Below are 16296 nucleotides of genomic sequence, written 5' to 3' on the forward strand. Positions count from 1 at the left end.
ATAAGCATGACTGCAAGTACAAACCATATATCAATAGTAACCCTAAACGTTAATGGCTTATCTCACCAATCAAGCGACATAGGCTAGTAACTTGGATTAAAAAAACAGACCCAACAATATGCTGCCTTCAGGAGACTCATCTGACAGGAAAAGACATACACAAGCTGAAAGTGAAAGGTTGGGAAAAACCATACCATTCATATGGTCCTCGGAAGCAAGCAGGAGTGGCCATACTCATATCGAATAAAATCAACTTCAAACCTAAGTTAATCAAAAGGGATAAAGAAGGACACTATATACTGTTAAAAGGAACCATTCACCAACAAGACATAACAATTATCAATTTGTATGCACCAAATTATGGTGCTGCAACGTTCATAAAACAAACTCTCCTCAAGTTCAAGAACCAAACAGACCACAACACAATAATTATGGGTGATTTCAACACACCACTCTCGCCATTAGACAGATCCTCCAAACAAAAGCTGAATAAAGAAACTATAGAACTCAATAACACAATCAATAACCTAGACTTAACTGACATATATAGAATATATCAACCATCATCAAGAGGGTATACGTTCTTCTCAGCAGCACATGGATCCTTCTCAAAGATAGACCATATATTATGCCATAGGGCAACTCTTAGTAAATATAAAGGTGTGGAGTTAATACCATGCATCTTATCTGATCATAATGGAATGAAACTGGAAATCAATGATAAAAGAAGGAAGGAAAAATCCTGCATCACCTGGAAAATGAACAATATGTTACTGAATGATCAATGGGTTACAGAAGACATAAAGGAGGAAATCAAAAAATTCTTAGAGATAAATGAAAATACAGACACAACATATCGGAATCTATGGGACACAATGAAAGCAGTTTTAAGAGGGAAATTCATTGCCTAGAGTTCATTCCTCAAAAAAAAAAAAAAAGAAAAAACTAACAAATAAATGATCTCACACTTCATCTCAAAACCCTAGAAAAGGAAGAGCAACACAACAGCAAAGGTACCAGAAGGCAAGAAATAATTAAAATTAGAGCAGAAATCAATGAAATTGAAACAAAAGAAACCATGGAAAAAATTGACAAAACTAAAAGCTGGTTCTTCAAAAAAATAAATAAGATTGACAGAGCCTTAGCCATGCTAACTAAGAAGAGAGAGAACTCAAATTACTAACATACGGGATGAAAAAGGCACAACAGACACTACAGAAATACAGAAGACAAATAGAAATTATTTTGAAACCCTATATTCCAATAAAATAGAAGATAGTGAAGATATCGATAAATTTCTTAAGTCATATGATTTGCCCAGATTGAGTCAGGAAGATACACACAATTTAAACAGACCGATAACAAAGGAGGAAATAGAAGAAGCCATCAAAAGACTTCCAACAAAGAAAAGCCCGGGACCAGATGGGTATACAGCGGAGTTTTACAAAACCTTTAAAGTAGAGTTAATACCAATACTTTTCAAGTTATTTCAGGAAATAGAAAAAGAAGGAGCTCTTCCAAATTCATTCTATGAGGACAACATCACCCTGATCCTGAAACCAGACAAAGACACTTCAAAGAAAGAAAACTACAGACCAATATCTCTAATGAACCTAGATGCAAAAATCCTCAATAAAATTCTGGCAAATCAGATACAAAAGCATATAAAAAAAATTGTACACCATGATCAAGTAGGATTCATCCCTGGGATGCAAGGCTGGTTCAATATATGGAAATCAATAAATGTTATTCACCACATCAATAGACTTAAAGATAAGAACCATATGATCATCTCGATAGACGCAGAAAAAGCATTTGACAAAGTACAGCATCCCTTTATGTTCAAAACACTAGAAAAACTAGGGATAACAGGAACTTACCTCAATATTGTAAAAGCTATCTATGCTACGCCTCAGGCTATCATCATTCTAAATGAAGCAAAACTGAAGGCATTCCCTCTAAAATCTGGAACAAGACAGGGATGCCCTCTCTCACCACTTCTATTCAATATAGTTCTAGAAATATTAGCCAGAGCAATTAGACAGACAAAAGAAATTAAAGGCATTAAGATAGGAAAAGAAGAACTTCAATTATCACTATTTGTGGAAGATATGATTTTATACCTAGAAGACCCAAAAGGGTCTACAAAGAAACTACTAGAGCTAATAAATGAATTCAGCAAAGTGGCAGGATATAAAATCAACATGCATAAATCAAAGGCATTCCTGTATATCAGCGACAAATCTTCTGAAATGGAAATGAGGAAAACCACCCCATTCAAAATATCCTCAAAAAAAAATAAAATACTTGGGAATCAACCTAACAAAAGAGGTGAAAGATTTATACAATGAAAACTACAGAACCCTAAAGAGAGAAATAGAAGAAGACCTTAGAAGATGGAAAAATATGCCCTGTTCATGGATAGGAAGAACTAACATCATCAAAATGGTGATATTACCAAAAGTTCTCTATAGTTCAATGCAATGCCAATCAAAATCCCAACGGCATTTCTTGTAGAAGTAGAGAAAGCAACCATGAAATTCATATGGAAAAATAAAAGACCCAGAATAGCAAAAACAACTCTAAGCAGGAAGTGTGAATCAGGAGTTATAGCGATACCAGATTTCAAACTGTACTACAGAGCAATAGTAACAAAAACAGTATGGTACTGGTACCAAAACAGGCAGGTGGACCAATGGTACAGAATAAAGGACACAGAGACCAATCCACAAAATTACAACTATCTTATATTTGATAAAGGGGCTAAAAGCATGCAATGGAGGAAGGATAGTATCTTCAACAAATGGTGCTGGGAAAACTGGAAATCCATATGCAACAAAATGAAACTGAATCTCTTTCTCTCACCATGCACAAAAGTTAACTCAAAATGGATCAAGGAGCTTGATATCAAATCAGAGACTCTGTGTCTGATAGAAGAAAAAGTTAGCTCTGTTCTACATATTGTGGGGTCGGGCTCCAAATTTCTTAATAGGACACCAATAGCACAAGAGTTAAAAACAAGAATCAACAAATGGGACTTACTCAAACTAAAAAGTTTTTTCTCAGCAAGAGAAACAATAAGAGAGGTAAATAGGGAGCCTACATCCTGGGAACAAATCTTTACTCCTCACACTTCAAATAGAGCCCTAATATCCACAGTATACAAAGAACTCAAAAATTAAACAATAAGAAAATAAATAACCCAATCAACAAATAGGCCAAGGACCTGAACAGACACTTCTCAGAGGAGGACATACAATCAATCAACAAGTACATGAAAAAATGCTCACCATCTCTAGCAGTCAGAGAAATGCAAATCAAAACCACCCTAAGATACCATCTCACTCCAGTAAGATTGGCAGCCATTATGAAGTCAAACAATAACAAGTGCTGGCGAGGATATGGGGAAAAGGGTACACTTGTACATTGCTGGTGGGACTGCAAATTGGTGCAGCCAATTTGGAAAGCACTATGGAGATTCCTGGGAAAGCTGGGAATGGAACCACCATTTGATCCAGCTATTGCCCTTCTTGGACTATTCCCTGAAGACCTTAAAAGAGCGTACTATAGGGATACTGCTACATCAATGTTCATAGCAGCACAATTCACAATAGCTAGACTGTAGAACCAACCTAGATGCCCTTCAATAAATGAATGGATTAAAAAAATTGGCATTTATACACAATGGAGTATTACTCATCACTAAAAAATGACAAAATCATGGCATTTGCAGGGAAATGGATGGCATTAGAGCAGATTATGCTAAGTGAAGCTAACCAATCCCTAAAAAACAAATGCCAAATGTCTTCTTTGATATAAAGAGAGCAACTAAGAACAGAGCAGAGACGAAGAGCATGAGAAAAAGATTAACATTAAACATTAAAAAGATTAACATTAAAAAGATTAACATTAACATTAGAGGAGAGGTGGGAGGGAAAGGGAGAGAGAAGGGAAATTTCATGGAAATGGAAGGAGACCCTCATTGTTATACAAAATTACATATAAGAGGATGGGAGGAGAAAGGAAAAAAAACAAAACAAAACAAGGGAGAGAAATGAATTACAGTAGATGGGGTAGAGAGAGAAGATGGGAGGGGAGGGGATGGAAGGGGGGATAGTAGAGGATAGGAAAGGTAGCAGAATACAACAGTCACTAGTATGGCAATATGTAAAAACGTGGATGTGTAACCGATGTGATACTGCAATCTGTATTTGGGGTAAAAATGGGAGTTCATAACCCACTTGAATCTAATGTATGAAATATGATATGTCAAGAGTTTTGTAATGTTTTGAACAACGAATAAAAAAAAAAAACCCTCCCAAGAGGGGCTGGGGTTGTGGCTCAGAAGTCGAGCACTTGCCTTGCATGCATGAGGCACTGGGTTCGATCCTCAGCACCATGTAAAGGTGAAATAAAGGTATTGTGTCCACCCAAAACTAAAAAAAAAAAAAAAAAAACCTACCAAGAAGGAAAAGCTCAGGACCAAATGAATTCTCAGCCAAATTCTACTAGACCTTCAAAGATGAGCTAACACCAATCCTCCTCAAATTATTCCATGAAATAGAAAAGAAGAAACACTTCCAAATGCATTCTATGAAGCTCATATCACTCTAATACAAAACCAGACAAAGATAATCAAGGAAAGACAATTTCAGAACAATATCCCCAAGGAACACAGATGCAAAAATTCTTAATAACTTACTGGCAAATCACATACAAAAACATATTTAAAAAATAGGGAATCATGATCAAGTGGGCTTCATCCAAAGATGCAAGGTTGGTTCAACATATGGAAATCAATAGACATAATTTATCATATCAATAGACTTAAAGACTAGAATTGCATGATTATCTCAATGATGCAGAAAAAAATTGAACAAAATACAGCACCCCTTCATGCTCAAAACATTTTTTTAAAAAAACTAGAGATAATAGGAATACCTCAACATTGTAAAAGCTATATATGCTAAATCTAAGGCTAACATCATTTTAAATGGAGAAAAATTGAAAGCATTCCCTCTAAAAACTGGAACAAGAAAAGATGTCTTCCTTCACCACTTCTATTCAATATAGTACTGAAAATCTAACCAAAGCAATTAAAAGAAGAAAGAAGTTAAAGGAAGATGAATAGAAAAAGAAGAAAAATATCTCTATTGGCCCATGACATAATTCTATATTTAGAAAATTCAAAAATAAATCCACTAGAGAACTTCTAGAACTCATAAATGAATTCAGCAAAGTATCAGTATATAAAATTAGCACCCATAAATTAATTGTGTTCCTATATGTCAGTGATGAATCAACTAAAATAGAAATTAAGGAAACTATTCCATTCATAATCGCATCAAAAAAATTAAAATATTTGGGAATCAATTTAACAAAACAGATAAAATATCTCTGAAGTGAAAACTACAAAACTCTAAAGAAAGAAATTGAAGAAGACCTAGAATTTGGAAAGATTTCCCACGTTCTTGGATAGGCAGAATAAATATTGTCAAAATGGCCATACTACCAAAAGCACTATTCAGGGCCAGGTTTGTTGTTCAGTGGTAAAAAATAAAATTAAGTTCCATTGACAAACTAAAAAATATTTTTTAAAAAATGCTATTCAGATTCAATGCAATTTCCATCAAAATACCAATCATGTTCTTCATAGAAATAGAAAAGGTGGTCATGAAATTTATTTGGAAATGTAAGAGGTCCAGAATAGCCAATGTAATCCTCAGCGAGAAAAGCAAAGTAAGAAGCATCACAATACCAGACCTTAAATTATACTACAAAGCTACAGCAAGAAAAACAGTAGAGTATTGGTGCCAAAACAAACATGAGGACCAATGAAACATAATAGACGATAAAGAGACAAACCAACATAAATACAATCATCTCATACTAGACAAAGGCAACAGAAACATGCATTGGATAAAAGACAACCTCTTCAACAAATGATACTGGGAAAACTGAAAATTCATATTAAACAAAATGAAATTGAACCTTTATCTCTCTCCCTGAACTCAAAGTGGATAAAGAACCAACACATTAGACTAGAGACCCTGTGCCTACTAGAAGAAATGTAGGGTCAACACTGCATCATGTCAGCTTAGGAACTGACTCCCTCTTATTGAGGAAGTTTTATTGACTCCTAAAGTGCAAGAAGTAAAATACATAATAAAATAAAATAAATAATCAAGAAATGGGACAGAATCAAACTAAAAAGCTTCACAGCAAAGAAAACAATTAAGAGTGTGAAGAAAGAGCCTACAGAATGGGGGGGGGGGATCTTTGCCACCTGCAAAGATTTAATCAGATAGAGCATTAATCTCCAGATGTACAAAGAACTCAAAAAACTTTAACACCAAAAAAACCAAATAACCCAATCACTAAATGGGCCAAGGAATTGAACAGGCCTTCACAGAAGAAAAAGGAAAGAGGGTTCACCAGGTTAGACAGGGGGAGTCAGGGGAAGGGAGGGGAGATGGGAATGGGAAAGATAGTAGAATGAATCAAACCTAAACTGTCTTATGTTCATTTATGAATACATGACCAGTGTAACTCCACATCATTCACAACCACAAAAACAGGAAATTATACTATGTATGTTTGATATGTCAAAATTCACTCTACTGTCATGTATAGCTAAAAAGAACAAATAAAAATTAATAATAAGGAAAATACTTTAAACTGAATGACAGTGAAATTTATAGTATACAAATAATATAGTCCTCAAAAGAAACTTATAATTGAAATATTGAAGCTATCATATCAGTATTGAAATATTGATGAGTGGAATGATATGAAAATGATGACCTTTTCTTTTGCCTTAAAATGTTAGGAAAAGAAGAGGAAATTACACCCAGAACAAATTTTTAAAATGTAAGATTGGAAATTAATGAAATAGAAAATAGAGAAAATTAACACCACCAAAAGCCAATTATTTGAAAAGAATAAATTTAATAAACACTTGGCAGGAATGATCAATAAAATGTACCAATAAAGGATATTACTACAGATTCTATAGGTATTACAATAATAATGGGAAGATGCTATTTGCCAACCCACACAAAGTGTACAAATCCATGGAAAAAGGAATTACAAAAGAAGAAATGAAAACCTAACTATTCCAAATACTTAAAAGAACTGAATTTATAATCAAGCAATTTTGTACAAAGATAATTCCAGGACCAAATGAATTCACTGGTGAATGCTAAGGAAGATTAAATATCAATTTTATACAAACACTTTCAGAAAAAATGAAGAGGAAGAAATGTTCCCTAACTCTTATTATGCGACAATTACGATACTTTAGTAAAGTATTCCATAAGAAAATGAATAGAACATATAAATGAGTTTACAATGCATCAAAATGTAAAGCCAGTATACAAAAAATCAATTGTATTTATTCAAATTAATAATGAACATTTACAAAATGGAATATTTTAAATATATAAAACTTCAAAAAACAGACACTTAGGAATTAATTTAATGAAAGATATTTAAAATTTGTACACTGAAAACTATAAAACACTATTGAGAGAAATAAAAGAAAATCTAAATTAAATGTAGAGATACCATTTTCATTGATTGGAAGACTCACTTATTTTAAGATATCCATTCTCCCTCAACAGAAAAGAGATTCAAAGTTTTATAAGGCTTTATTCTGAATGATTTTAAAGTTTATTTAGAAAGGCAAAAGATTGAGAATAGCCAAAATAAAAATATTAGGAAATAATAAAGTTGGAAGCCAGGCATGGTGGCACACACCTGCAATTTCAGTCGCTCAAGAGGCTGTGGCAGGAGAATCTCAAGTTCAAAGCAAGCCTCAGCAACTTGGTGAGGTAGTCAAGACAATGTACTACATAAATATAGTACAAACACTTTTAAAAACTGGCAAATTCTTAAGACTATAAACATATATCTGCCTTATCTTCCATTAATTTCACTTCAAAGTATTTATCCAAGTATGCATCCATAAAAAGCCTTTTATAGCAATATTCATACAGTTTTGTACATGAAAACCAAATTTAGAAAGCAATCCAAGTGTTCATTAAGAGAGTAATAGATAAGCAAATCATGGTATGTTCATGCAGTGGATTACTACTCAGTCATTAAAAGAAAAAACTAATATATAAAACAACATTGATAAATTGCAAACAAAAATAATATGTCAAGTAAAAGAAGACAGATACAAAAATGTATGTATTCAGTGGGGCAGGAGGATTCACTGATAAGGGGCACAAGGAACTTTCTGTGATGACGGACATGTTGCATGTTTTATAATACTTCCATCAAAACTGGTATAATAGAATATTTAAGATCAGAATGTGAATATATATTATGCCCAATTTTTTTAAAATATGTAAAGAATATATAGGAAAAAACACTACTAATATAGAAGATTTAGAGATGCCAAGAAGAGTCATCTCTTAGTAGAGTTGCTTAGTTTGAGGACACAAATCAAGAAGTTATTTATGTGGTTCTCTCCACTCTTAAGATTTTATTTGGAATATCACAAGATGATTTCTGCCTGTACTGAATAATGTGCAGTCCTCTTTGTTAATAAGCAGAACATGTGTCTATACATTTCCTGGGCTCTTGATTCATATTCTCCTCAGTGTCTCATAACCCATCCCAGCACTTACAATATCGTACTGTAAAAAGTTGTTTATAAACCTATCTTTCCTCATAAACACGATGCCTGCAACACAGTGGGTAATTTGTAAATACTTGTCAAATGAATGCAAGAATTCTCATACAGTATAGTTTGTCACTAAGGCTCAAGTCATCATTTTCTTTTCAATTATTGTCTTTGAGGGACACTTCTTACCCTTGTCCTCGAAGAACAGCCGTGTACAGGTGAATACATTGATTGTCCTGAACCAACCAATATAGGAGCCCATCACTGAGGTCTAAAGTTAGAGCAATTACCTACATAGAAAATAAAGTAAGAAATTGAACCACACACATTTGAAGTATAATTTTGTGATCACACTTCAATTTTAGATTTCTCTTTAACATCTTTGTAATAAGAAATTCAATGATTTCCACTTTTGTTGAATATAAGATTTATATGATTATTCTTCTTGCTATTGTATTTGAATGTAATGGTGGTTTTCTAAAATTCTCAAAAAAGCAGGAAGTATCTGTTATTCGCCTTTATATATTTAAGCTCCAGTTGTTATCAAAGTATGATTCTCAGACCAGCAGCAGTTACATCATCTGGAAACTGGTACGAAAACAAATTCTTAACCATGCTCCAGACCTCCTGAATTTGAAACTTTGATCCTGCGTCAAGCCTTGTCTAAAACTAGCCATAACTTTGGACTTTTTAGCCACACGAGGCAATGACTTTTGTTATTGCTTAAACCAGCTGTTCTCAAACAGTGCTGCACATTAGAATCATCCGTGGAATATTTTAAAAAACTATTCCCAGGCTGCATCCTATTAAATTATGATTCCTGGGGATGAAATCCAGTTTCCATTAAGCTTTAAAACTCCTCAGGTAATTCCAATGTGCAACCAAGGGTGACAACCAAAGGTTTAAACCATTTTAAATTGTATTTTTCTATTAATTACAACCAAAAACATCCTGATGTACTTGGCAAGGATAATACACTAAGGGTGTTTATGTGTTATAATTAGATGATCATGTGTATGTGAAGTGCCACTTCTAGAAGACATCTGAAAACCACTTCTTACTACTCTAGTCTTCTTGTTGTAATCCGTATCTTAATCTTAAGTCAGTTGCCTAGATGAGACCAGAGGAAAGATTACTTCCGCTGTGAAATAGAGTATAGACAATAAAAGTTACTATCAAAATGGCCTCCTTTTCCATTGCTATTGTTGTTCTTTGGCTTCACAGATATTTTTTAAATAAACTGAGATTACCAGGAGCCTGACCTCAGGGTAGTGAAGGTCCCTATAAAAGACTCAGAGACTGAGAGGTATCAGAAGGAATTAAAACTGATGACTGCATGTTTAGAAAGTTAACAACAGCCTTTAAACAAAATTAATGAATCAGTGAAAAAGAAATACAATAAGGAATTCAATAACTAAAAATACTCTTGTTAGGTTACCCTGCTACAAAGAAAGTCATAAGGCACTTGACTGCAACAACCCTTCAGTTGTCATATAAATCACAGCATTCTATCTTCAAGTGAATTAAGCCAACCCAAAAGGTGAAAGTCTATTCTGGCAGTTACCAGCCTTTGGGGAGTTGAATCATGTCCTTGCTTCATGCTAAAAGTGATTTATGGATTTATTTTTCTCAGTTAAAGTGAAGTCAAGATAATTTTGTTTAGTTATTTATGACATACAGAGTTTTCTAAATTACAAATTAACTCTCTGTCTCAAAAAAAAAAATCTACAAGTCCGTTTGTTAGGGACTTGCAAAGTATTCAAACCATAAATAAATTCAGGTATTGGGCCATTGCCATTCCTCTGCATCCATCAGCAGCCCCATATTTAAACAGAGTCAGATGTGTTCCATAAATCTTTGGTTAGCCATCATTAGGTCTAGTGACATCCATACCTTGAAAACAAACTCTTTGATCTAAAACTAAAACCTTTATGCTGAAATTTAACCCCATGGTAAAATGTACTCTACACTAAAAGTTGAACTCATCAGATGTAGTAAGAAGTATCTTTTTCACTTTAGATGAATCTCTTACTTCATTCTCCTTTTTCATCACACAGATAATTGTTTTTCTATTAATAATTGGCTGACTCTATTTCCTTATATTTGCTGGAAGAAAGTATCTTGTGTCCAAGTGATAAATCTGAGTGACACAAAGGAAGGGCAGAGAGATGGAGAGCTTTGCTGGGTGCAAAAGGTGTTGCTTCAAAATGTCCTCTAGCATTCATGGAGCAGATGGTCAGACATCAAACCATGGAAGCAGAACACAGATTTATAAAGCAGCCACAATGTGCACCAGCCTGGAGGGAGGGGTTTGGAGTGGGAATTTAAAGATGCATTTTCCCAATATGTTAAGAAATTTAATGATTCACTCATTTATGGAAACATCCCCACGGTCACTTCAGACCTGGGAGAAGAGACAAGATACTCTTAAAATATTATCTTAAACAGGATTTTGCAAAAACAAAAGTGCTTTTCCTTAGCAATTACATAAAACATGAATGTGTGTGTGTGTGTGTATTTTTGAATTTAGACTCAAGTGTCTCAAAAATAGAACTAAGGGACCTTTCAATTAGTTGACTAGATTGATCAGTCTTCAGATATGATGTGTAAATTTCTGTCTCTTTAAAATATCTGGCTAAAATCTATATATACAAATTAGATATCTTTAAATATTCTAGGAATTGTAACTTATCTATCCTAAGGAATTGGGGATCATTTGACTCAATAGTCTGCTCATATATATGTATATTTTTAATGATCTGCTATATCTTCTTATAAGTCTCTACAAAAAAAGAGTCAAAAATAAGAAAAATTTAAGGGATTATATTAAATAAAAATGGTACAAATGTTTTAGTTCTTAATTTTTTTTGTAATTTCCAAATTTTCTATAGTGGACATATATTACTTTCTTGATAAAAAAAAATAAGATTCAGAAATTTAAATAGATACCTAGGGGTTAGAAAAATAGATTTTTTAAAAAGTAAGTTTTACTTCTAGAAGTTTAGGATATAAAAGTAACATCTATTTTTAAATATTCCTTTATCTGGTGTATTTTTCAAGTTGCGTTACAATATTAAGAGCTTCACATTGGGCATTTACCACGTGCCTGAGACAATCCCACTACAACACATGGATTATCTTATTTAATCTTTAAAATAATCCTAAGAGGTAAAATAATAATAGTTCTATTTTTCATATTAGGAAACATATATAGAGAAGTCAAATAATTTGCCTTAGAGTCACACTGTTACTACTCAAAACTGATTAAAAACAACAAAATACCTAATCACCACTAAGAAGCTCTAAAACACTCAAAGTCATTAAGATGATAAAAACACCAAAAAGTTAAGAAGATATTGAACATGGGTCCATTCAAGACAAAAAAAAAAACTACAAAACTCTCCATACTATATTTGAATTTGTATAATCAATTATGACATCAAATAACACAAGAAAATTTTTGTTTACACCAAAATCTTACTATGGCAGTATTTCCTTTAGGGTTGTACCTCGGCTACTCACAATAAGCAGAGACAGTGTTATAACTACAGAACACTACCATTAATATTAAATAATCAGATCTTATTTTTAGCTTGTCACCTTTTTCCCAGAAAACCAAGGCTGTGCCTGTAATATAAGGGAACTTTCTCCATTTAGTCTGGTGCTTTCAACAGAGTATAGTGTGGTCCAATAGAGATAGCCACCAACTGAATCCACCACCATGTCATTCACCAGTAGTTTCACATGAGTCACAATGTCTGTGTGACCAGTCAACATTGACTGTCTTTGTATCTAGAAAACATAATGGTAGGTCAGTTAATGATTTTTAAGTGACTTCAATATTTTTGAATAACTTATTGTAATCATTGTCAAATTGTCCCATTCATCCATCCCTTTATTTATTCAACCACAAATATTTATCAACACTGCATGCTGGGTTATGTGCTAAGCCTTGGAAATATAATAACAAACACACACAAATCCTGCCTTTGTGGATCTTATTTCCTTTCATGTATCTAAAGGGAAGGGAAATAAATTTATTTTGAATTAAAATATTCTGTATTCCCAGTTATACATCCAATCAAAACACTTAGGTATAAGAACATATTTGATTGGATTCCTGAAAAAGATGTATACATCCTGATAAATGACCTCTTTCCTTACTCCTCTCTACCTGATATTAATTACTACTATTCATGAGTAACTATTATGTGACAGGCACTGTAGATTTATTTTTACCTTTAAGATATTCGCTCCTGTAATCTTCACATTAAGTATATGAGAAATTTTTTTCATATATATTTTTTCCTCACAAGTAAACTGAGTTAAACAAAGTTGAGCAATCATTTGCCCTGGAGTTAAGCCATTTCAAAAGAGATAGAGCAAATACTTGAAAACAGTTTTTATATCTACTCTTTCACTCCTTCAAACCTATTTTTAAACTCAATTGTTTTAGAAAGCAATCTCTGAATAACCCCTCTCAACTCTATTCAGCTTGCCTATGTCTGGCACCTGTGAATTTCCCTCTAAATACATACTTTTTATGTTTATTATTATTATACATATAATAATATATATTATGTGACCATTGCCACTTGGCCTAGCTCTTTGAGGAGATGAAATATATCTCATTTTATATATTATATATTTCATCTCCTCAAAAGAGCTAGGCCAAGTGGCAACGGTCACACACAATGCCAAACATAGTAAAAACCCCTGAATTTTACTCAATAAAAGGATGAATTTTATGGTATGTGAATGATAGCTCTTCAAGCCGTTTTTCTTTTTTAAGAGCAGGGACATTTCTACTATTGAATTTATATTTCCTACTGTGCCTTCTCCCAAGACTATCAACTCAATGGTAATATATAAATAATTGTTGAACAAATTAATGAATGGACAATAAGAACCCTCCTAATTAGAAAACAATTTCAGTCCCATATTTTTGATCTGTCAGGCCAGTGTTCTCCTCATTGACCATCATCCTTTTTCTGCAGTGTGTCTCACTGCAAACATGTGCTGAATGTTTTCATTTTATTGCAGGTCTGTTCTCCATCCCTCTCCACCCTCATCTGTGTTCCTTGGGGCTGACTGTGTAATCTGCTATATCTTATTCTCTGGATTCTAGTGAGGTTTGGCCAATGGAAACAGCAGATCAGCAGGCAAGAGGAAAGACAGTTGGACACTAATTCCCCAGCTCACTCCTTCCCAGACTACACAGCTTGATAGTGGCTGGTTTTCTACGTCTAAAGTCACAGTTCATGTCAGCAACTTTCCTACAGCTATAGACCTCTCCAAGTTCTTCCCCTTCTTCACACCTGGGGTTTTATCTTCCCACAATTAGCCCAGGGGATGATTTGCTAATCCTTATTCACTTTACCTATCCTCATCTACACTTTTAAGAATAGTTTTTTCACTTAGTTTCCTTTAATCAGTCTTTGGAGTCTGCTATCTTACTGCCAAGATACTGATCCTCAAGTGAGCATTTTATTGTATATATTTTAAGATATCAATAAAAATATATAACTAGTACACCAATATCTATTCTTATATCTACTCTTCCACTTTCTTCAAAATTATTTTTAAACTAAACTGTTTTAGAAAGCATTCTACGAATAACCCCTCTCAACTCCCTTCAGCTTGCCTGAATGAACTTGGCACATAAATGCACTTTAAGATTGAGCAGGTATAGAGACAAATATCACATAAATGGTAGCATAGGTGGTACCTGAGAAGGAAAAAGAGTTTAAAAAAACATGCTAGTCACTAAAGTGGGTAGGCATTTATTAGAGCACCCAGGATGCCATGCTTTAACGTACCACATATGTCTTTCCAGCCCAGTAGAGAAAGTGACCCAGCCACTCAAAAGCTAAAGCACTTGCTCCTGTAATGTTGGGTATGTGATAATTCTCAGAGATAACCGTCCCACTCAGCAGCCGCACATAAACATCACCTTTCACATCACTGTAGTAGAGGCTGTTGTTATACCAATCCATGTCTCCAAACAAAGACAAAAAATCATTAGCAGTTATTTCTCATCTATGCCAAAAAAAAAAATCAGGTGAGTCAACAAATCACACAGACACTGCAGTATAATTTTAAAGCACTAGAATTTCAGAGATCTGTCAAGAATATTAATGTAAACTAAGAATCTCAACCCCTAGAACTGGGCTAATATACATTGAGCATCCCCTTTATGCCAAATATTGTCCCAGGATCTATACATGTCCTAAAACAAAGCTATGAAGTAGGAATGACTCCTATGTTTAAGATGGCAACTATGAGATAGGGCAAGATTAACTCTTCTGTCTGAATACTCACGGCTAAAAAGAAAGGAAGCCCAGATTCCAGCCAACTCCAAAGTATCATCCTTTCCATTAGCAACACTCTACCTCCTAAATCCAGATCCCATGTCAATAAGAAACATTGTTGTGCTTTTAATAGCCAAGCCATTTGATAAAATAATTAGGTAATTATAAAAGACATCATCTTCAGGCAAGATCAATGTTATATCACCTTAGGATGATGAGTTACTTTTCTCCTAGTCAAACTCCCCATTCTTTACTTAATAATCATCTTTGTCCACAAATTCTTTCTTAAACCTTATTGAGAACTCTACCCAGCAGTTCCTTGCTGCAGTCCTACAGGAAGCACATAGCATATTAATTCAAGAATAGCTGTTGGAGTGGAAATAGGCTGTTCCTATGAGGTGACATTTATTGAATAAAATACAAGAGCAATATATCAAAGACTTCCTGAACTGGTTATACATCGATAAATAACCTCACATTTTGTGAACACAATATCCCTGGCAGTATCACCCAGTCAATATTTTTTTCTTTTCACTATTGACCTAGTAGCAAAACCCACAATTCTTTTCACTCATTGAATCACTTAGGAAGCCATATGAGGAGAAACTTGTCATCTACATAAACAAGGGTATTTACCTGACACATTTCCTATGTCAGAGGATAAGAACTCTCCTGGGCCAAAATTATTTAAAGGTTTACTCCAAAGCCTATCTTCTTTCACAGCCATGATGAATGGTGGTTCAGTAGCTATTTGATGAAATAAAAAGAAAAGAAAGAAATATCACAGAAACCATGTTTTCTAAGGTAAATGTCTTATAATATTTCTTTTATAAAGTAAAAGAATTATCAGGATTTTTAAAAATACTATGGAGGAACATCAGTAATTCTATATTCTTTCTAGAATTATTTGTCTATCATATTAAACATACCTTCTGATTTTTACATAAAGATTTGAAATTGAATGTGAATAAATTTGTGTAGCAATGTTGCCTCTATGATAGTGTCATGGTCATGACAGAGTTTTGGTCTGTGGCTACTATCTAAATGGTTCCATTCCAAGTGCCCAGAAGTAATTGTGATAACAACAGCAGTATAAGTGATACAGTTAGCCTTCCATTTCTTTCAGCTAAGAGGATAGAATTTGACATAATTGACAGCCCCTAAACTTCTCCCTTAAAGACCTTCAGAGTTCAGAGATGCTATGGCTTAGTAAGCCATGAGAAAGAGGAAACTCATGAAAAAAGAAAATTATCCTGTTTCCTCAAATATATCTTGTAAAGTTTAAAACAGAAAGCTAGAAGCACAAATTTCACACTGTTTTGCTTTCTTTCCTGATCTCAGGTATGTATGTGA

General features: G+C 33.8%; 1 protein-coding gene across 5 annotated transcripts in view; it reads right to left on the reverse strand.

Moving 5' to 3' along the window:
- The window catches only part of Ros1 (ROS proto-oncogene 1, receptor tyrosine kinase), a 130695-nt gene that overhangs the window by 75712 nt on the left and 38687 nt on the right, over window positions 1-16296 (reverse strand). For all 5 annotated transcript variants that reach the window (XM_046426423.2, XM_046426421.2, XM_046426424.2 and 2 more), the window contains exons 15-18: window positions 15580-15690; window positions 14452-14630; window positions 12233-12424; window positions 8822-8922 (exon numbers count right to left, since the gene is read on the reverse strand). In XM_046426423.2, coding sequence (XP_046282379.1) covers window positions 8822-8922; window positions 12233-12424; window positions 14452-14630; window positions 15580-15690 — 583 coding nt within the window. The remainder of the gene's footprint in view (window positions 1-8821; window positions 8923-12232; window positions 12425-14451; window positions 14631-15579; window positions 15691-16296) is intronic.

The sequence above is a fragment of the Marmota monax genome, unplaced genomic scaffold (assembly GCF_021218885.2).
Source record: "Marmota monax isolate L192 unplaced genomic scaffold, Marmota_monax_Labrador192_F-V1.1 WCK01_AAM20220418_F8-fsc00174, whole genome shotgun sequence".
NCBI classification, from domain to species: Eukaryota; Metazoa; Chordata; class Mammalia; order Rodentia; family Sciuridae; genus Marmota; species Marmota monax.